At 58.1% G+C, this 21,057-nt stretch overlaps 5 protein-coding genes across 5 annotated transcripts; 3 read left to right on the top strand and 2 right to left on the bottom strand.

The window, feature by feature from the left end:
• Positions 1–987: 987 nt before the first annotated feature.
• Positions 988–2,213, top strand: CH63R_00163 (Cutinase; the record flags this gene model as incomplete). The annotated part of the gene is made up of 4 exons (XM_018295138.1): positions 988–1,323; positions 1,508–1,625; positions 1,705–1,784; positions 1,908–2,213. 4 exons carry the CDS (start codon positions 988–990, stop codon positions 2,211–2,213), a joined length of 840 nt encoding a protein of 279 aa, XP_018163500.1.
• A 448-nt stretch (positions 2,214–2,661) lies between these two features.
• On the bottom strand, positions 2,662–4,560 carry CH63R_00162 (Filamentous hemagglutinin family outer membrane protein; the record flags this gene model as incomplete). The annotated part of the gene is made up of 1 exon (XM_018295137.1): positions 2,662–4,560. The coding sequence occupies one exon, from the start codon at positions 4,558–4,560 to the stop codon at positions 2,662–2,664; it is 1,899 nt and encodes a 632-aa protein (XP_018163499.1).
• A 3,940-nt stretch (positions 4,561–8,500) lies between these two features.
• CH63R_00161 (Guanine nucleotide exchange factor vps9) lies at positions 8,501–11,097 on the bottom strand (the record flags this gene model as incomplete). Its single annotated transcript, XM_018295136.1, has 4 exons — positions 8,501–9,178; positions 9,232–9,404; positions 9,467–9,547; positions 9,600–11,097. 4 exons carry the CDS (start codon positions 11,095–11,097, stop codon positions 8,501–8,503), a joined length of 2,430 nt encoding a protein of 809 aa, XP_018163498.1.
• Positions 11,098–13,965: 2,868 nt separating this feature from the next.
• CH63R_00160 (Cutinase) lies at positions 13,966–14,685 on the top strand (the record flags this gene model as incomplete). The annotated part of the gene is made up of 1 exon (XM_018295135.1): positions 13,966–14,685. The coding sequence occupies one exon, from the start codon at positions 13,966–13,968 to the stop codon at positions 14,683–14,685; it is 720 nt and encodes a 239-aa protein (XP_018163497.1).
• A 2,006-nt stretch (positions 14,686–16,691) lies between these two features.
• CH63R_00159 (Phospholipid-transporting ATPase) lies at positions 16,692–21,027 on the top strand (the record flags this gene model as incomplete). Its single annotated transcript, XM_018295134.1, has 3 exons — positions 16,692–17,045; positions 17,141–20,478; positions 20,553–21,027. The coding sequence occupies 3 exons, from the start codon at positions 16,692–16,694 to the stop codon at positions 21,025–21,027; spliced, it is 4,167 nt and encodes a 1,388-aa protein (XP_018163496.1).
• Positions 21,028–21,057: the final 30 nt, after the last annotated feature.

Raw genomic sequence — 21,057 nt, 5'->3', positions numbered from 1 at the left:
GGTATCAACAATGGGACGCACCAAAAGGACCTGGCGACCTGGGGTAACGGAAGCAGGATGCCTCATTCAGACCCAATGCCGAGGCTTCGCTCCCTCGGTTGCTGTTAGCTCTCCCGTTTACGGTCACCTTCTCGCAGAGCAGAGCGGCGCGGAACTAACCCCGCGCGTGGCAGCTGGATCGACGTCCACACCCCCCTGTCTGTTGTTCAGTGACAAGTCCGACCTTTTCCCCGAGCGAACCCGGGTATTGAATTCCGTATGGGATGAAGGGGAGACAGACTTCTTGACCTCGAACGGACTTTTCAACATGTCAACCACTAACCTACACAACGGGCTTTATTCTTCTGCTGCTGGGGATCGCCTTGCCTTATTGAGTGACCTTGAAAGTTGACGAGTTCAAAGTGAGCGGATGTTTCCGTACTCTGTGTGCAGCGGTGTAATAAGAGCAAGTCTAACATCAATAGCGTGCGTCTCTCTGCTCAGTCTGTTGGGGGGAGAGCGGACCTTTCCAGTGATTCGCCATCGCGCTTGTCCAGGATGACCCCTGACGATCCGAATGCTTCGCCCCGTGCAGTAGCCCGCCCTCCCGTCAACTTACCACAACATCCGGCGCCGGCTCCCTTTTCTACACTGAGAAAGGCTGGCGGCAATTGGTGTCGTGACGGAGTGGGAGCCGTTTCGAGAGCTCTTCGCCGCTGTTGTCAGCGGGGGAGGGCTTCGTGCCGGATGAACAGGGAGAGGTAGAGCGAGAGGCTTGTCATTGCCCTTGGACTCTTGGCCACGCGGGCTCAAGGCTTGGTAGCTCGAGTCTGCGACGTCATGCGCCGGTGATCCTCGATAAATACCTCGGTCCATCCCCCCCTGGTGTTTCTTATTGTTTGTTGTTTTTGTTCGTCGTCCTCCTCTCCGGCTATCACTGTACTCGTCCCCCATTTCTTGTTCCCGGCCGGCAGTTCACAGCGTATCACCCAGTCGAACAGCGTCACAATGAGGACAAAGACTACTACCGCCGCCGCCGCCGTTGCCGGCCTCTTCGCCGCCACGGCCTCGGCGCAGAACTCGACGGCCACCTGCGCCACCGGCGTCCACCTCATCGTGGCCCGCGGCAGCAACGAGGCGCCCGGGTCCGGCCGCATCGGCAGCGTCGCCAACGGCGTCGTGGCCGCCATCCCCGGCTCCCAGATCGCGCCGATCGACTACCCGGCCGCCTTTGAAAACTACAACGGCTCGGTCGCCGCCGGCGACGAGGCCATGAAGACGGCGCTGGTCCAGTACAGCTCGCGGTGCCCGGACTCCAAGGTCGCCCTGCTGGGTTTCTCCCAAGTGAGTTTTCACCACTGTAGATCGGCATCTCATCTCCATAAACGCCAGACCGCTCCCTCGGGGACTGGAGGGGCGCCTATCGGATCCCAACTTGCGACGGCTCCCAAGTCTTTTTTCTTCTTCTTTTTTTTCTCTTTCTGTTTTCTTGCCTTTTACTCCCGCTGACGTACATCAACAAACACAGGGCGCGCAAGTCGCAGGCGATGTCTTGTGCGGCGGCACCGAGGACGACGAGAGCGACCAGTTGGACCTGGACTTTGTCGACACGACACCTGTGCCCTCGTCAGTCGTCGACCAGAGCGGTGAGTTCTCCCTCTACTTCTTGTTCTTCCTCTTCTCCACGCCCTTGGTACATATCAAACTAACGCATCCAACCCGCAGTCATCGCCGTCATCCTCTTCGGTGACCCGACGCACAACGCCAGCGCACCCTGGAACAGGGGCACCAGCACCCGCAACGGGGTAAGTTCAGCTCTTGGCACAAACATGAGATGACTCGGCCTCCCCCCCCCCCTGATCCAGGGCGTCCACATGTGTGAGGAAACCCGTCACTGACTCGAGCGTCTTGTGTCCCCCGATCCACAGCTCTTCCCCCGCGAGAACGTCACGGCCTGCGAGGCCTACGCATCCAAGATCGAGTCCTACTGCGACACGGGCGACATCTACTGCGACGTCGGCAACAACACCAGCGTCCACGGGTCCTACTTCGCCAACTACACCGACGACGCCGTCGAGTTCATCACCGCCCAGTTCAACGCGTCCAAGCACGCGGCCAACGGCTCGGCCACCCCCACCCCGACAGGCGTGCCCGTCTCCGGCGCCGCCGCCTCCGCCCCGGGCCTGCTGGCGTCCCTGGCCGGTCTGTCGATGCTCGCGGCTTACATGCTGTAAAGCTGGTGAACGGAAACACATCGAGGCGGGTGGTGGTAATACGGGGGGTTCAATGTGGTCGACTAGACACCTACATAAATAGCTGTAGATATCTGCACATATTTGATAATGAAGAACCACGATCCAAGACCCCAATAGTATCAAAAACCGACGAGCAGCTTGTAGCAAATGTCCCATGTCACCCACCCAACACGCCTTCAAGCAGCGCAAAGAGGTCCAGAGTCAGGCGAGGAGGTATTAAGTTCGTCCATTCAAGGCCGGGCTGACAGGGTATCAAACTTTGTCCAGCGTCAATAGCTACCGTCTAATATTTAGATTACATGTAAGAATGTCAAAATGTGCTGTACCAAAATCCTTCACACTCGTGTTCAAAGGGTCTCTATATCCATCCGGACCCCTGGACACCTCCCCACCCCTTCCATCTCCATCCACACCTTCCAACTCGCCATCACGTCCGCCGCATGAACCTCATTCTCATGGGGTGGGCCGGCGCCTCAGCGGGTGGGTGGACGGGTGCGGCCTCGGCGGGAGGTGTGTGCACGGGCATCACCTCTGCAGGCGGCGCCTGGTGAGCGGGAGGAGCCGCTTCGGCCGGCGGGGCCGGGTGTACGGGGGGCGCTGCCTCCGCGGGAGGCATCATATGTACAGGGACAGCCATTGCCGGGGGAGGCTGAAGATGTGCCGGAGGGGCCACCGAGACCGGTGCCTCGTGGGCCGGAGGTGCCGGAGCGGGGACGTGCTCCGCTGGTGGGGGGGTATGGGCCGGAGGAGCGGGCTCGTGAGGGTTTACCGGCGCCATTGTCTGGTGCGCCGGCGGGGTAACCTCGTGAGCGGGAGGCGGCAGTGACGCCGCTGGCGGGTGGGCTGCGGGTGGAGGAGAGGGCTCATGGCCCAGGACGGGGGCTGCCACGGTCGTGGCGCAGTGGCTTACTGTCTGAGTGATGTGGACTGTCTCATGGATGACCTGAGGCGGTTGGGTTACGTGAACTGTCTGCGGAGGCTGTGTGACGTGGACCGTCTCCTTGACAACTTGGGGAGGCTGAGTGATGTGGACGGTCTCTTTGACGATCTGGGGTGGTTGAGTAACGTGAACCGTCTCCTTGACGACCTGAGGCGGCTGCGTCACATGGATCGTCTCCTTCACAACCTGGGGCGGCAAGGTAACGTGGACGGTCTCCCTGACGGTGTGGGGAGGCAGCGTGACGTGCACCGTCTCCCGGACGTTGTTGACGCTCGTCTGCACCACCGTCTGGAGGTGTGTCGTCGTGACGAGCTGGTGCGAGACCCTGGTGACCTCGCGGGTGACGGGCGGCAGCTCCTTCGTCACGATCTGGGTGACGTGGACGGGGGCCGCCTGCTGAACCGAGGTCACGACGTGCGTCTGGGTGACGACCCTCTCCTCGACCTTTGTGATGTGGACCGGCACCGTCACCGGCACCGTCACCGGCCTGTCCTGGGTGACGACTCTCTCCTTGGTGACGGGGACCGTCACGGGGACGGAGACGACGCGCTCCTGCGTGACGACGTGGGTGACGGGGACGGTGTGGACTTGCGTCTGGATCTGGGTCTGGGTCTGGGTGTGGGTGACGGGCACGGTCTGGACCTCCCTCTTGGTCTCGATCTTGGTGTGGACGACGGTCTGGGTCTGGACCTCACGCTGCGTCTCGACCTTGGTGTGCACCAGCGTCTGGGTGTGGATCTGCGTCTGGACGTGGGTGACGGGGACGGACTGCGTCTGGATGATGGTCTTGAGAACCTCCTGCTTCTCCGTCTTGACCACAGTCACGGGCACGGACTGGGTCACGACCGCCGTGTGGACAACCTTCTTTTCCTCGGTCTGGGTGACGGTGACGTGGACCGGCGGCTGCGTCTCGACCACCCTCTCCGTCTTGACGCGTTCTGTCGTGATGGTGGCCGTGACGTGGACGGTTTCCTTGACGATCTGTGGCGGTGCCGTGACGTGGATGGTCTCTTTGATCGTCGTCGGGACAGTTACATGGACGGGCACGGTCTGGTGAATCGTCTGAACTTCGTGGATCGTCGTCGGGACGGTTTGATGAATGGTTGTTGGTACCGTCACATGAACGGTCTCCTTCTCGCCCGGCACCGTAACATGGACGGTTTCTTTCTCTCCGGGCACCGTAACATGAACCGTCTTCGGTTCTCCCGGCACCGTGACGTGGATCGTCTCGTGTACCGTCGTAGGGACATGAACGGTCTCTGTGTGGACGACGGTCTCCGTCTTGGGCTCACACTGCTGTTGTTCGGCCGGCGGTGGTGCTGGGGGGTTGGCGGCGGCCAACGTCGAGAGGGCAAGCCACGAGATGACTCCGTACCGCGAGAGCATCGCGACAGTCTACTATGTAATGATTGTTTTTTGGACAAGCTCTTGTGTATGCTCCGTTTCGCCGTCGGTCAAGGGATAGAAGAGAGGGAGGGAGAAAACAGGAGAAGGAATATAAAGAACGTATGAGGCTCGCCTCTGAATGAAGTTCGAGATACCGGTCTCTGGGATGATGGAAACGAAAATAAAAAGCAGACCCAAGGCGAACAGGATGAGTAAAGTCACCTGGTTGCTGCAAAGAAACGAATGAAGAAGGCGTCGAGCGGGATGAAGGGGAAGAGGTGACAGTCCTGCTGATCACTACGGACCTTTAGAAGAAGGGGGGGAGGGGTCCAATGTCATTATACTCTGATGGACCTGGTTCATCACCGTCTTGGCTGATGAGCTTCGTCCCGCAACAGCCGGCGCACGGAAGATCGGATGCGCGGGTGGGCGGTGGTCGTGGCTATCCGGACCTTGGGCCTGGACTGAAGGGGCTGGTCGGGCCATGGACAAGGGGTGTGTTGGAGCCTGGTGTGAAGGAGAAGTCGAGGGTATCGTCACCCGTGGAGCAGTCCCCGGGCGAGAGTGTTTGAGAAATCAACATGTCTAGCGTTAGGCTGGCGATGCTGGAGGCGACTTGGGTTGAGACGGTGGCCATGGTCGACGGCTGAGTACGATGCGCACTACCAGACTGGCCACACATCTCCGACCGGGACGAGATGGGACAAGATGTCGCATGGCCTGCCATCCGAAAGCGGTGATGGGACGGTCCCGAGAGAAGGGATGAAGAAGCCGGGGTCTGTTCCTTGTTTTGGGTTTGCGGCTCTTGCAGGGGAGTTTAGCCAGGGCTGAATCTGTTGACGGGCACAAGTGAGGTCGAGGGGGGAGGGGGTGGTATGGCCGGGCACGGACGGACTCGAGGGCTTCAGTTTGGGATGCTCGGGATGCCGTGGTGGGATCGTCAGGGATGGGTTGCCCTGGCTAGCGACGACCCCTTAGGATCAGAAGATGTCGACCGGAACCGAGTGCTGCCGCTCGATCACGACGGGTGTTCTTCTGGTTCTGCTCAGGGCTCAGCTGGGACATGAAACCCGATATCGTCGGATGGCTGGGTTGTCCCGTAAGAGCTTCCTGGTTGTTGTGGTGATCGCGAGAGGATGATAGGCGTCAGATGTGGACTGAGCCTAGTTGTACCTATCGCCATCCGGTGTGCGTTGCGCTTCATGCCAAGATGAAGACAAGCGTTGCTGCCATGATGCCATCGCATCGTCCTCTAAGAGGAACTCTCACTAATACGGGTCGTCGGTACGCCGGTGCAAAGAGTCTTGACACACGCATGAAGCCACAACGAAGGAAGTGCTTTCTTCTCTGCAGACAAAAAGCCCCCCCCACGAGCTGCATCTGACGCACATGTCAGCAGCATCCAATGCGACCCCCAGGCTTCGCGGAAAGGGAAGAGACGAACGTGGGTGGCACCCAGCCGGGACCCGAAGCATCGGCCAATGACCAAGACACTGACTGATTGGCCCTGCATTACGTGGGAAGACGGGAAGAAGGGGTAGCTCACTGAGACGGAGCCCCAAGCTCCTAGTGCGTGTGAGGAGCTGGTCGACTTTCTCCATGCTGAACCATCCGAAACCCCCGCCAAGATAGAGCCCCCCTGTAAGAGCCACCGCCGCCCCCCTCGAGATCGTGAGAATGCCGGAAACCAGGGAGGCGCGAAACAAGTCGGCTTGTCCAGCAAGGCACAGCAACGCAGGAGAACGAAGGGGCTTCTTGGGGTGGTACCGAGGTTTCGAAAAGTTTGACAAGTGACCAAGGGGGAGGGGGAGGAGGAGGTGAAGTTGACGAAAGCCTGAACGACATTTGGAGGTGGTGAGGAGGGAACCAGAGAGTTTGGATTAAGCATTAAGGTTATTTTGCTAGGGTCGCCCTCCCAGCGGCCACTGCAGCTGTCAGTGACCTCACCTGCAAAGTCTACCCTAACAACTTCCCCCCCCCCCAGGTAGGGGTTGGGGTTAGGTCTCCGCCGCTGGGTCGGCTTCATGGTGACCCGGGCCCCCTTGACAAGGGGCCAGACAGGAGGACCCCCCTCCCCCTGGTCAGCGGCATACTTGAGATCCTAACCACGCGGCTTTCTAGATTCTTTGACAAACTCGAACGGCCGAGTAAAGCAGTGACCTCCCTGGGGTTTCAATGCGGCGACAAGTTCAGGTGGTTCTATCATAAAAGCCCCGCGGAAGCCTCCAGTCTGTGGCGAGGCGACACCAACTGGCTTCTATGCGTTGCGCGAGTCATTACACCAAGTGAGAGAGACTGTCAGGTCCATCTGTCACTCACGGTAAAAGCCACACACTTCCGCTCTCATTCGTTCCAAACGAAGGTCAATGAAGCGTTGCCGCGTTCTTGCGTCTCACGCCGATCTTAATGCATAACCAGCGAGACGGCTAACCAGCGAATTCCCTAAAATGCCCCCAGAGAAAAAGAAAAAGAAGAAGCAAATCCATTCTATCTCCTATCCAACTATCAAGAGTAGACGGGGTGTGCACAATCGAACGATTGTAGAAAGCCAGGTTTCGCATCCCATGCTCCTCCGAACCATCATGCGTGGGGATTCACCACTCCGCATTTGGCACAAGCTCATCAAATGAATGCTGTAGATCGCTGTGCGAATGATTTATGGGTTTATGTTTTTTCTTTTACCGCAGCAATGCACTGCCTTAAACGACAGCAGTCCGGAGAAGGAGAAGGAGCTCGCGATGGGATGGCGAAAATGACACCTTCTTGCGGAGTTAGATAGTCCTGCCACAGGACGTCTTATGGACAAATGAGTTGTATCAAAGACGTAAATAGCGTGAGAAAGTCGGAAGGGGTGGAAACTCGACTGAGGAAACACGGACACATGCTTACACACCTCTTGTACCGTGACACCGGCGCCGCAGTCGGCTGGATAAGGGGCGGAGAAGCCCTGGTGTTGACTACAGCACAACTAACCACGTTCTGATTGTTCTCAACTGAGCCGCAGCTGACCGAGGACGCCGTCAAATAAGCAAGATATGGAACCAGAATACGGTACTCATTCTGAAAGTGACGCTTGGACATGTTTATTGAACTTGGAGCAAATGTATCAAGGCAATTTGCAAACGGTTTCGAGATCCTCGGACGACCCGGCGAGCATGCAAGCTGTAGAAGAAGCGCTCGACAACAGACACTAACAACACAACACTGTTCCAAGTTGCAACCGACCACTTCATGAATGTGGTCATGTTCCACGATGACAAACCTTTGGAACGCGTTTTGTTGCCCTCGAGAAAGGGGCGGGAATATGTGACGCTCGTCGTATCTTTTGGAAATTCACCCTGCAAGACTGAATGGCCTGGGACTACAAGCCTATCGCATGTTCGAGTTAAACCGAATAGAAAGCGACTACCAAAATACGAAGTGTTGGGAACACGATGGGCAGCAGCGACATGCACCCAGCCCTGGAAACAGAAGTGAGAACATGAGCGATGGGACACCATTAGTATCCTGTGAGTTCGGCCGCTGGTGGACACCACTGCTCTTGGACCATCTTGGGCCCCTGAACAGCTCAAGTCGAGGTCATACGGGGACTGATTACACGAGTCTCAGGCGCCTTTGGGCCCCTTCATACAGCAAGAGTGTGAGCACATTCTATATTATTAGTATCCATCTTACAACGGTCCATCCAAAATGCGTTCCTCTGGTTTGGAGGTCCTCCGCTTAGCGCAAAACTACATGGGTTTAGGTGGAAACTCATCCATATCCAGAGACCGTCACCATAACACAACATAATAATGAACGCCTCAAGAACAATGGCCGTTTGTCACTTTAATGCATAATGCTCTCAAGATTCATCAGGCGCCGTCACTGCTTCAACTCAGCAGTCACTTCATCGCCAGCACGACTGGTTTCATTATTAATGCCGCTATATACGACACCATCAGTTGGATAGGGCCAGACAGGCGTCGACAGCCTGCCCGACTCGGCCCTGCTTCTGGTAGACCACGTCCGAAATGATGTCCCTGTCGAGGTCGGGAAACATGCCCGCAAGCGTCTCGACGACGTTAACATGCTCTGCTCTGCTCAAACGCTGGGCCTCTGCGACTTCGGCGCTCGCCTGCCGGGCCGCAGCCTCCTCTGCCGAAAGGTGATGACGGGAGGCGGGCTGTTGCCCATCTCGCGGCAGCTCCGCGCTTGGCCTAGGAGAGAGTCGTTCGGAGGAACCGGGCGGCCTCGACGCATGGCTGGGTACGGGGGGCGCCGGAGAAGGATCGTCCGAGAACATGCGGCCGATTGTGCTGAGAGGTTTCTGTATTGATCGGAGGAGACCGGTGATCGGGGCTTGGTCGTCTGCGTCTCTACCGCCTTCGTTCGACGATGTCGAGCGGCGTGGCGTGGAAGATTCTCCCATCATATCCAACGAGGGCCGACCGGACGAGTCTCCTTGGTGGAAGCCCGCCTTCTCCGAGAAAGCAGGCTCCTGGACGACAGCTGGTGAGTCGAGGCGGTGCTTCTCTGCTATCGCAGACACGGCTGCCTCGACGTTCTTCTCGAATTCCTCGTCCGTGATCGTGAGGGTAGTCCGGTCCATGTTCTCAATGAACTGAATGGCGCCCATCTGCAACGTCTCAGCAAGTGCTCCGGAGTCGCGACGCAAGAAGAATGACTTACGAGCGATGAAAGATAGTACCCAGCCTCGCCACCGAGCTTCTCCTGGTTCCTGAAGCGCAGGATGTACTGGACGTTGGACACCAAGTGCTCCGGGTTGGCTTGTAAGACGACGTAAATCAAAAGGGGCATGAACGAGTCAGCCGATGAATCTGACTTGGAGTGCTTGAGGAGCCCTGATGCGAGTTATTATTAGGTACCCGAGTGAACGGCTTGTTCTTGCAAGACGCTGGCTTACCAAAGATGACTTTGCAACAGTTGAGGACGCAAATGATCTTATCCCGCGGTGCCCGATAGGACTTGATCTTGAGGAGCTCTACTACACGTCAGGCTATGCACTTAAGGGTCCGGTAGACTCTGAAACCACGAACCTTGTTGGGCAAGCTTGAGAAACCGTCTTCCGCTGTCACCAGCAGGCGGTATATCGAGATGCTCTTCCCTGAGCCAAGCATAGATGTTGATCTTCTGTGTCAGGATATCGTCGCGTTCCACGTCTTCTTGGTGTTGCCCACGCCGACCCGGTCCCATGGGCCGCTCGCCACCTCGCCGTTTGGGCTTCGCACCAGGAATCGGTTGTGGAGGAGGGATCGCTGGCGAGAAGGTCTGCGTGTAGAGCCGGTTCATGACCAACTTCTCCATGCCCTCCCGAGCGTTGTCGAACTCGGCGTCGGAAACATCTCTCCAAACCTCGCATTGTGCCATCTTGTTGGCAATAAACGCCAAGAAGTCGCTGATGATCTTGACTTGCTCATGTACCATCCATTGCCGCTTCCCAAACTCCGATAGGAAAGACTTGAGGTACCTGGCAACCGGGTCTGCTTTTTTGTTGCGCAGCTGCTCCAGGAAACGATGGAAGTCGAAAGGCAGTGCTGGCTCGGGTTCGGGTTCGGGAGGTGGCGGCCGGTGGATAGGCATGCCAGGAGACATTTGGGAATCTATGCTCATCTGCCTGTCGTCGCGGGATCGCGAAGGTGTCGCAGGCGGGCCGTCCTTGGGTGGCACGGGAGGGCCTTGGTCATCGGGGATCCTCTGATGCGAAAGAATGCTGGTTGGAGACGCCGAGTGTATTCTCAGGCCCTGGAGTTCCTGGACCTGATGGGACAGGGTCGGAACCAGCGGCTCGAGGCTGGACTTTCGAGGTGGGTGCTGGATGCTAGGGCTGCCTAGCATGGGCGATGCAATCTCGAGTCTCGGACTCATGACCTCGTCGGCTCCAGGGCCACCCCCATCGCCGGTGAACTGCTCCATGATGCTTTGAATCTCGGACCGCGATCCGTTCTCCTGCTCGTCCTCACTTGCATATCTGCGCTCGTCGTAGCTAGCGTCGGACCTCGTTGGGGACGCATCGGAAGAAGGTCGACGCTTGGTAGCATTCGACGGAGTCCGGGACGGGGGCTGTGACGTTCGCGGGGTAGGCGGTGTCGGGTCGACGTAGGAGGTAGTCTCGATGGTGAGATACTGCGTGGCGGTCTCAGCTGGCAATGGGCTCGTGGGTTTCAGAGTCGCCATCGAGGAGGTCAACGGCTCTGATGCAACCTCCGAATGTGGCATAGAGACGGCCTGGTTGGATTCCGGGCCTGGCTTGTTTGACTCGCTTTCCGTTTCCGGGTTGGCGACAGGCTTCGTCTCATTCATAGGGCCCAAATCATCATCGCCAAAGTCGATCAGGTCGTCTGTCGCTTGTTGCTTGCCGGCGGCCTTTGCAGACAGCACGGGCTTGGGATCCGTGTGGGCGTGGTTGAGCTCGGGGGGTTCCGTTTCAGCCTTGGACCCCGCGGACTCGGCGCTCGTCACCGCGGCTGCGGCAGAGGCATGCTGGGAGTCGCCAGGTAGGCTGGGAGAGTGACCTGTGGGATCTGTGGAAGACATACACCACGGATCTTACCGAGGAGTGATGTGCTGTAAGGTCGGGCGGGAGCTCCAGCTAAGGCGAGCGAAAGAGGAGGTCGTGTTCGGGTTGTGGGGGACGAGGCTCGAGCTCTGGAAAAGGCCGAGGGGAAACGGTCGCTGACATGCAGATGCGGCGGGTAACTGATTAGAGGGCGTCGCAGGAAACGCGAGGTCGAAGAGAAAGCCGATATGGAGAAGCGATGGAGCGAATCCCCGAGTCGTATGTGAGGGGGTGCGCAAGAGTTGTGGGTAAGTTGTGGTGGTGGTAGTGGTGGTGGCGTAGGAAGCTATCGCGGGAATGGGATCAGCAGGGTAGCAATGGGTTGGCCGTGTGACGGCGGAGAAGGCTGAGAAAGGTGCAGCGATACAGCGGTGCAGCGATGGGAAGATCCCCATAATTCGTGGGGTGCGTGCCGTGCGTGCCAGGCTTGCCACACTTGCCAGGCGTGGACACTGGGCCAGAGTTTTGCCGAATCCAGGGTCCCCCATGTGTGCAGCAGGGTGCAGGAGCGATGCAAACGACGTCACCGACACTTCGTTGGGGGGCCTCGGTCAAAGTATTGACCGATTGGCCAGTAGGTGCAAGTCATGTGATTTATGCGGCCCTTAGTAATCCACCTTCGGCGACGGGATAATGTGGTTCTTCCGTCCCGGCGCACGGCTCCCCTCTGTCGTTCCGTTTGGTGTCGTTCCTCTTCTCATCTCAAACACTCCACAGACCGGAATACAGGGACTGGACCAGCTCGACCTCTCCGAATCTCCCTTCAAGTTCTGACCTCGGCTCATCGAGGCGCATCGCCGCTATTGACCCATTGTTGCGTTGAAACAGCTACCGCGCCGCGGCTCAAGTAGAAATTCTGCTCTCGGCGCTCACGAAGTATGACAAAACATAATCGAACCATCCGTCAGATCGGCGCAAGGGAGAGTACAGAACGGGACGTCTCAAGTCGATTCGCAGGTTTTTCTTATCCAGTGTGCTTTGACGTTACCATCTCACATCTCACAATTCGTCGAATCGCCGTTTCCCGTATGCCGCGAAAGACGCTGGCTGACTGGGACCCATTCCTCCCAGAACGTCGCATGTCCGAATCTGCTTTCTTTTTTGCTTTGCACCTACCGTCCGGTCGACATACCTTTAATAAACGCCTGTTTGCCTTCTCTGACCAATCTTGCCCTTTCCTACACTCACAACCGCGTCTCTGCCTCCGCGCCTAGTCCTCTGACAAGTGTCAAACGGCATGAGCCCTCGCCTAGCTGCCCCAAAGAGGATTTGACTTGGCTTCTCGAGTCAGCCGCCAGCCAACCCGCCACACTAAATGTCAGACTATTATGGCCAGGATGAGTGGAATGGCAGTCGAGGCGCCGTGATCACCATGTGGCCAGAGTCCGTCACTCCATCCTTGCCCAGAAGTCTCTTTCCAGGTTGAAAGAGTCGCCCGTTTCGATCCGGCCATCTCAAGTTTCAGGTTGGAACTTCTAGAACGTATTCTGTTCAACCCAACTTGACGACCCACAACGGACGCCGTCAAGACTCGCAAGCTGTCCTGTTATCGACAAGCGCCGTCTCTCGCAGCAAGGAACCTCGTGGCGGATGGCCGCCCTCCTGCTCCAATTTTTGCCCCTTTGCGAAGCCAGAGTTTGGGAGGGTCACTGACAGCTGTCCCTGACGCCCGAAGCACCGTGACGGAAGTCAGAATTCAGCGTTAATCAAGGACAGTGCAGGCTTTTTTTTTGTTCTTTTTTCTTTTTCTTTTTGGCTGCTTGCCATACACTTATGGAAAAGTGTGGCTTCTCTCCGTCTGTCTATTCTTCTGGGGATGGCAGCTGCAGGCCGATGGCACATCTCATGTAGTCTTTCTTTTTCCCGGAACCGATGGATCTGGCTTTTTCTGGGCCGTATACGAGAACATGGTCTACGCATGGCCGGAACAATGGGCAATCTATGACTGAATCCACGACCCAAGTCTCGTGTGTTCCTGGGCCGCGATCCTGGGCCGTTGTCTACTGCCAACGAAGAAGTCGACGAAACACCGGTCCCTTCCCCAGTCCACTGCGCATAAGCGCATTACTGGAGTTCTCTACCTTATCGCCTTTAGGCTACCGAAGAGAAATCATCAAGCCATGCCTCGGCTCACGGGATCCTCCGTATGATCTCCGATAAACGACATCGACCAGGTTACATGCCGGGCACGAGGTGCGTAGGGGGGGGGATATCCAACCAGCTGCACGCTTTGGAGTGGGCTACCCGATGGCTTGGCTGCCACATCCCAGGAGACCTGTAACCGTGCTTTCGCCAGAAAGGGTGCAGTGATTTCCCAAAACGGACAGACTTGCGATTCAGGATATCCCACACTTGACCTGCGCCTCAGGAGACACCGTTCCCATCGGTATCCAGATGCATTGTACTCCGTACCACGGCAAGGGACATCTTTCTGGGGGCAGCGGTAACCCACCTGAACTGTGCGCTTTGAGAGATGCGACTGGCTGAATCGGGTTGGGAGCCAAGGGGACGAGTGTGGCATGCAAGGAAACGCTCCCCAAGATGATGGCCGAGGTTTTTCTCTCGCTCTAGTCTTCATCCCATCATCAGCAGCCGAACGGCGTGGTTTGACGTGCAGGAACTTTGTATAAAAGGTTCCTGCAGGAACCCGTCCACCTGCATTCGTCTCATCGTCACCGGCAGCAACGTCAAAAAAAGAAGCAGCCAATCGTCCAAGCCCAGGAGGCAGTCATTCACTTCATTTCGCGATCTGATTTCGGTCTGCTCCGCTAGTCGTATTTTACACTTTCTCTTCCATTCTCAAATTATTCCCTTTGAAAAAAACCGTTCATCTCATCTCAGACACAATGAAGTTCCTCAACGTTCTCGCTCTCGCGTCCGTCGCGGCTGCGTTTCCCACCCTCTCGGACACGTCCATCAACGACGTCGACGTCCGTGAGCTCGAGGCCCGCGAACTCGAGGCCCGGCAGCGCAGCGGGCGCGTCGGGTCGACGGCCAAGGAGTTCACGGAGGGCGGGTGCAAGGACGTCATCATGTTCTTCGCGCGCGGGTCGACCGAGGTGGGCAACATGGGCACGGTGTGTGGCCCGCCGACGGCCAACGGCGTCAAGGCCAACTTCCAGAGCGTGGCGGTCGAGGGCGTCGACTACGCGGCCGGGCTCGCGACCAACACGCTTCCCGGCGGGGCGGACCCGCGGGGCATCGCCGAGATGAAGAGGCTCATCGCGCAGGCCAACGCCGACTGCCCCGACTCGATGCTCGTCGTGGGCGGGTACAGCCAGGGGGCGGCGCTCACGCACCGGGCGGTGGAGGACCTGCCGCAGGCGCAGAAGGACCAGATCGTAGCGGCCTTCACGTTCGGCGACACGCAGAACCTTCAAGACGGCGGCAGGATCCCGAACTTCCCCCCGGAGGATACCAAAATCATCTGCGCGGCGGGCGACGCCGTCTGCCGGGGCACGTTGACGATCCTCCCGGCCCACCTGTCATACGGCAGGAACGCGGACGAGATGGCGGACTTTATCTCACAGAAGCTCACGGCCGCGGGTGCGCAGAGGAGGAAGTAGGGTTATGCATGACGGCATGGCTGTAACGTGGGCTGAGGGCATCTGGGTACGATCAGGTGGAGTGTTGCTTTTTGTTTCTAGTCTTACTTCTTGTTATTCTTCTTCTTCTCTCTCACTGCAGGCATTAAGAGATATCCGGTTCATCATCGCCAATTGAGCTACTGAGGACTTCATGTTCTAAACACCGCAATGCAATGTTTGCCTCGGTGGCTGTGTCGGGTTTGCCTCCCCTTCCCCCGGCAAGGCCGCAGAGCCTTGGTGTTTCGAGAGTCGTGGGAGATGGACAGCCAAGACGGGGCATCATACACTAGTTTAATGGAGTCGCAAATAGACTGAAAATCTCCGAAGCTCGTGCTTCAGGTATTGTGAGGTGATGCTTGACTCTTGTGACGTGAGTTGATGGGAGGCCCGACATCTCGGGACTGACGCGACGGGATCATGCCGGGAGGTACCGCCGTACCGTGTTCAAGAAACCGGAGACTGTGTGGATCCATTCAGTATACATCGTATGGCCGAAGATGCCCGTTGGCTTTCGCTGCTGCGACACTGTACGTCATTCTCCCTCTTCCATGCTCCCCGTCTTGACGATGTTCTTTCCCCTTTCACCATCTCCAACTTTATTCCAATAGAACTGGGATTACCACAGCGTGCCACAAACGGGTTTGACCATGGCATCACATCCATCGACCAAGCGAGTGCCTCGGCTTCAGAACTAGGAATACACGCCAACAGCGATACAGTTCCGAGGTCACCCTATCTTCTCTACCTACCTGTAGGTAAGCGGTCATGTCGAGATGCGTGCGGGCGATCGATGATTGAAACTCTACGACTGCGACGTCGCGACGTGGGATTCTTCCTGTTCACAATCCATCCGAAGTTCCCCTCGAGTACAGTACATCGTATTCAAAGCAAACTCTCAACTCTCCGTACAGGGATGGCCGGCCGACGACACCGGATGGCATCCGTGCTGACTTGCCTCTCTCGACCAGCATTTATTCCCCGGCGCACAGGCGCCCGTCTTTTCCAGAGGCCGCAGGATACGGATGCCGATGTCGTTGGAGGCCGGAACTCCTTATCGTGGAGCCGCATGGGGGTTCTACCGCGGGATGCAAGCATGCCACCGGTACAGACCAAGTCTAGATCTATACGTGTATCCGAAAATGACATGCGGAGCGATTGGGTGGCGGGTAACGAATTCGGCATCCTCCCCGACGCCAATCAAGACACAGGGGACTCGGTCTGTCAACCCTTGGCGCCTTGGGAGAAGACGTTAAGCTTTCCGCGCCCATCATCATCGCACGACGTGAACTGCACCTTGGACGAGATGTCGATATCGCTGGGAGGATCTTGACAGACGATAAAAACGTCCCTGAAGAACCTTTTGGCGGCTTTAACGCACCTCCTCAACCCTCCCAAATCCAGGGTGATCAACCACAGCAGAACCCAGAACCCCCTGGTCGTCGAACCCACTTGGGGAGATCAACACGGGAAAACAGGTTCCAACGGGGAACCTGCCCGCTGATGGCCTGATGCAGCGCACGCAGTACAGCCGTTTCTGCCCTGGAGACTCCTCGTTGATCGATATCTTTAGCAACAGATTGCATCTGCAGGCTCTAATTTCGCGAGGATCCTTGGCAGCCCACCACCCACCGCGCGTGGCCTGCGATGACGAACTCTCTTCGCCCGCTCTTTTTTTCTCCATCGCCTTTCTTCCCCACGGGTCCTCTCTCTCTTCTGTCCATCTTACTCTCACTCTCACTCTCTGTCTGTCATCGAAGCCGTCTGGGGGAAACAGCACAATGGCCCTGCACATTGTCCGACTACATTCTTTGCGCGTTCAGCTTCACTGAGGCTTCACCATTGCTGCGCCAGTCATTCGTTATAACCCGTTGAATACCGCCGCAACCCCCCCGAAACCGATGCGACGACCCCCCCAGGAAATGATCCATTCTGCAAGACGGCGACCCTTGCAAACGTCACTCGCTTGATTCATGACCGCTAATGCGATGAACGAAAAAACGACGCCCGATGCGCCGCCACCAGGCGAAGCGCCACCCGGAATCGACGAAAAGTCCGGCGCCAGCACCCGTCACGATGCTCTGACGTGGTGTAAGAGCATCTTTTACGAGGTCGTCTTGGGCCGCAAGACACTGCCGCCCTCCCAATATGGCCGTCGCATTCCTCTCCGGCTGGACCAGGATGCGCCTTTGGCCGATGAGCGCCGAGGCGGCCACCCCTACGTCTCCAACACCATCCGGACGTCCCGCTACACCATCTACGACTTCATCCCAAAACAACTGTTTTTCCAGTTCTCCCGCATCGGCAACTTCTATTTCCTCTGCGTCGGCGTACCCCAGACTGTTCCTGGACTTTCTACGACCGGAAACATAACGACAGCACGTGAACCCTAGCCTTTCTACCAGTCCGTCCTGACTACTAACTCTACCCCCCTTAGATCCTACCGCTGCTGTTTTTCGTCTTGGTTACAATCGCAAAGGAGGGCTACGATGACTTCAAGCGCCACCGGCTCGACAAAGTCGAAAACGCCGAATTGGCCCGTGTTCTCAAGCATGCAAGGCATCGCGTCACAAGCGGCGATGGCTGGCAGTCGAAGCTTCGCGGCTTCTTGACGAGGAACCCAACTGCGCTGGAAACGTGCAGCACAGATGCGCCCTGGACAACGACAAGATGGTGCGATATCGAGGTTGGAGACCTCATCAAGCTATCTAGAGACGACCCGCTCCCGGCGGATGTCGTGCTGCTCCACGCCGACGGGGAAAACGGTCTTGCCTACATCGAAACCATGGCCCTTGACGGAGAAACCAACCTCAAGAGCAAGCAGGTCTCGGCAGCGTTGAAGGGCTACGATACCCTGGAGAAGATCATGGCTTCCGATGCCGATTTCGTCGTCGAGGACCCGAACCCCGACCTGTACAAGTTCGATGGCAAGATCACTGTCGACGGCAAGTCGCTGCCACTCACCTCTGCCGAGGTCATCTACCGTGGCAGCATTCTGCGGAACACCGCATCGGCCATCGGCATCGTCATCAACACTGGCGAGGAGTGCAAGATTCGCATGAACGCAAACCAACACCCCAAGGCGAAGAAGCCTGCACTCGAGACCGTGGCCAACAAGATCGTCGCGACCCTCGCCATCTATGTCATCATCTTATCGGTTGGCTGCTCCATGGGATACATCATGTGGCAGAGGTCGCAGGAGCGAAGAACGTGGTATCTCCAGGGAGCCCAGGTCAAGTTCCACGAAATCATCATCGGCTTCATCATCCAGTTCAACAACGTCATCCCGCTGGCGCTCTACGTCAGTCTCGAGATCGTCAAGGTCGGCCAGCTGCTCATGCTCAACTCCGACGTTGAGATGTACCACGCCGAGACGAATACGCCTGCGCGGTGCAACACGAACACGATCCTCGAGAACCTGGGCCAAGTGGGCTACATCTTCACCGACAAGACGGGCACGCTGACCGAGAACGTCATGAAGTTCCGCAAGTTGAGCATCGCGGGCACGGCGTGGCTTCACCAGCCCGATGTCGACCTCGAGGCCGAGGGCGCCGAGGACAGCTCAGTCGACACCATTTCCGAGGACAAAGGAGGAGGCCCTCGCATCTCGACCCAGTACATCCGAGCGGACGCCTTGGTCGATGATTACGTCCAGTCTCCGACGTCCCTGGGAAGGCCCTCCATGGCCCACTCTCGCGCCCCGTCTGCGCGACGGTCCTCCTCTCAGTGGCGATCTACGGGCCGTCCGGATCATGTGCAACCGGATGTGACGACAAAGGAGCTTCTCGAGTTCATTGCCCTGAGACCCCATTCGCTGTTCGCCAGGAGAGCCAAGGACTACATCCTCGCCATGGCCCTCTGCCACACCTGTCTTCCGGAAATCCGCGACGGCGAGGTGGAGTACCAGTCCTCGTCCCCGGACGAGTTGGCCATCGTCCGAGCAGCACAGGAGCTCGGCTACACTGTCGTTTCCCGGACATCATCCAACATCACACTACGACACGCCTCGGACGCCGGTGGGAACGGAAAGGACATGACTTTCGACATCCTGGACGTCATCGAGTTCAGCAGCCACCGAAAGAGGATGTCCATCGTCGTACGCTACCCGGACGGACGAATCTGCATCATCTGCAAAGGCGCCGACTCGGTCATCCTCCCCAGGCTCAAGATGGCCAACCTGGCCTTGCAAAAGGCCCAGGATGTTCGCAGGAGCGCGGACCTGGAACACGAACTCTTGCGGAAGAGCGAGCAACAGGAGCCGAGGATCAGCACCGGCGGCCGCGCGAGCCTGTCGCTGCGACGAAGCATCGGGATCACCCGTCACGCTCCGGGGCCGAGTACGAGACCTCAGGCGGCAGACCGCAGCCAGTCTTTTGAGGCGAGCAACAAGATGGGCAAGTCGGGCGACCTTCTCCGTCCCTCGATCAACATCCGCACTGCGTCGTTCGAGTCACCTCCGGCCTCTCCCACCACACTCGCGCATCATACCCCCGAGAAGTTCGCCTTCCTCGACGATCCCGCCATCGCAGACGACTCGGCCGTCTTCACTCGATGCTTCAAGCACCTCGACGACTTCGCCACCGAAGGCCTGCGCACGCTCCTCTTTGCCCAGAAGTTCATCTCCGAACAGGACTATCGCGCGTGGAAGAAGAACTTTGACGAAGCCGCCACGAGCTTGACGGACCGCCAGGAAAAGATTGAAGCTGCGGCAGAGACCTTGGAGCAGTCCCTGACCCTTGTCGGCGCGTCTGCCATCGAGGACAAACTGCAGCAAGGCGTGCCCGAGACGGTCGACAAGCTCCGACGCGCCAACATCAAGATCTGGATGTTGACGGGCGACAAGCGCGAGACGGCCATCAACATTGCCCATTCGGCCCGTATCTGCCAGCCCGTCTCTGACCTGTTCACTCTCGACGTCACCAAGGGGGACCTCCACGGCCAGTTGGTTGCGCTGTCGGAGGACCTGCACTCCGGCTCGGTCCACAGCGTCGTCGTCGTCGACGGACACTCCCTGGCTTCTATAGAGAGGTCCCCCGACTTGACGGCCCAGTTCTACGCGGTCGTGCCCTTTGTTGACTCGGTCATCTGCTGCCGCGCCTCGCCCGCGCAAAAGGCGCTTATGGTCAAGACCGTCCGATCCCAGCTCCGCAAGTCAGGAAGCCGTATGGGCCACGGATTGACCCTTGCCATCGGCGACGGCGCCAACGACCTGGCCATGATCTCCGCCAGCCACGTCGGCGTCGGCATCTCGGGAAAGGAAGGGCTCCAGGCCGCTCGAGTGGCCGACTACGCCATCGCCCAGTTCCGGTACCTCCAGCGCCTGCTCCTGGTGCATGGCCGGTGGAATTATGTCCGGACCGCCAAGTTCATCCTCTGCACGTTCTGGAAGGAGATGTTCTTCTACCTGCCCACCGCCATGTACCAGCGCTACAACGGGTACACGGGGACCTCGCTGTACGAGATGGCCAGCCTGACCGTCTTCAACACCCTGTTCACCAGCCTCTGCGTCATCTGCATGGGCATCTGGGAGCAGGACCTCAGCGCCGACACCCTGCTTGCGGTCCCGGAGCTGTACGTCTACGGCCAGCGGAACATGGGGCTGAACCTGGTCAAGTACGCGGCGTGGATGTTCTCGGCGGCGTGCCAGGGCGTGCTGGCGTACTGGGGCGTCTGGGCCGGATACGTGTGGTTCGCGCACTCGAGCGACCAGGGCCTCTTTGCCGTCGGCGATCTCGCCTTCACTCTGGGCGTCGTCTGGATCAACTACAAGTGCTTGTAAGTGACGGAACGGCCGTAGCTCAACTTCTTTTCCGACCCAAGTTTTCCCATTTGCTAACTGTGTACCGCAGCATCCTCGAAACCCACCACAAGTCGGCCATCGTGATGGCGTGCTTCTTCATCACCTTCTCGGGGTGGTGGGCGTGGAACGGCTTCCTGTCGTCCATCTACGCCCGCGCCCCGTCGCCGTACGCGGTCCGAGACGGCTTCTCCAAGACGTTCGGCGCGGACTGGGTGTGGTGGCTGACGCTCGTCGTCATGACCACCGTCTTCATCCTCATGGAGACCGTCTTCCGCACCTTGCAGAGGTCCATGATCCTGGCCGGGCTATGGCGGTGGCCGTGGATCCGCAAGGAGGACGACGTCTGCGCGGACGAGTGGCGGTTGGAGCTGTGGCAGGAGCTCGAGAAGGACCCGGCCGTGAGGAAGAAGCTTAGAAGGATGGCGAGGGATGAGGAAGAGGAGGAGGATGAGGACGAGGACGAAGTCGTAGAAGTAGGTGGGGATGAGGCGCGAGGTGATGTGAGATCAGAGAGGGCGGTTTGAGGGTCAATTTTTTTTTCGCATGAGATACCC

The sequence above is a fragment of the Colletotrichum higginsianum genome, chromosome 1, assembly GCF_001672515.1.
Source record: "Colletotrichum higginsianum IMI 349063 chromosome 1, whole genome shotgun sequence".
Taxonomy (NCBI): domain Eukaryota; kingdom Fungi; phylum Ascomycota; class Sordariomycetes; order Glomerellales; family Glomerellaceae; genus Colletotrichum; species Colletotrichum higginsianum.
The sequence above is the reverse complement of the archived record's forward strand: the minus strand, read 5'-3'. Positions and strand labels throughout refer to the sequence as shown.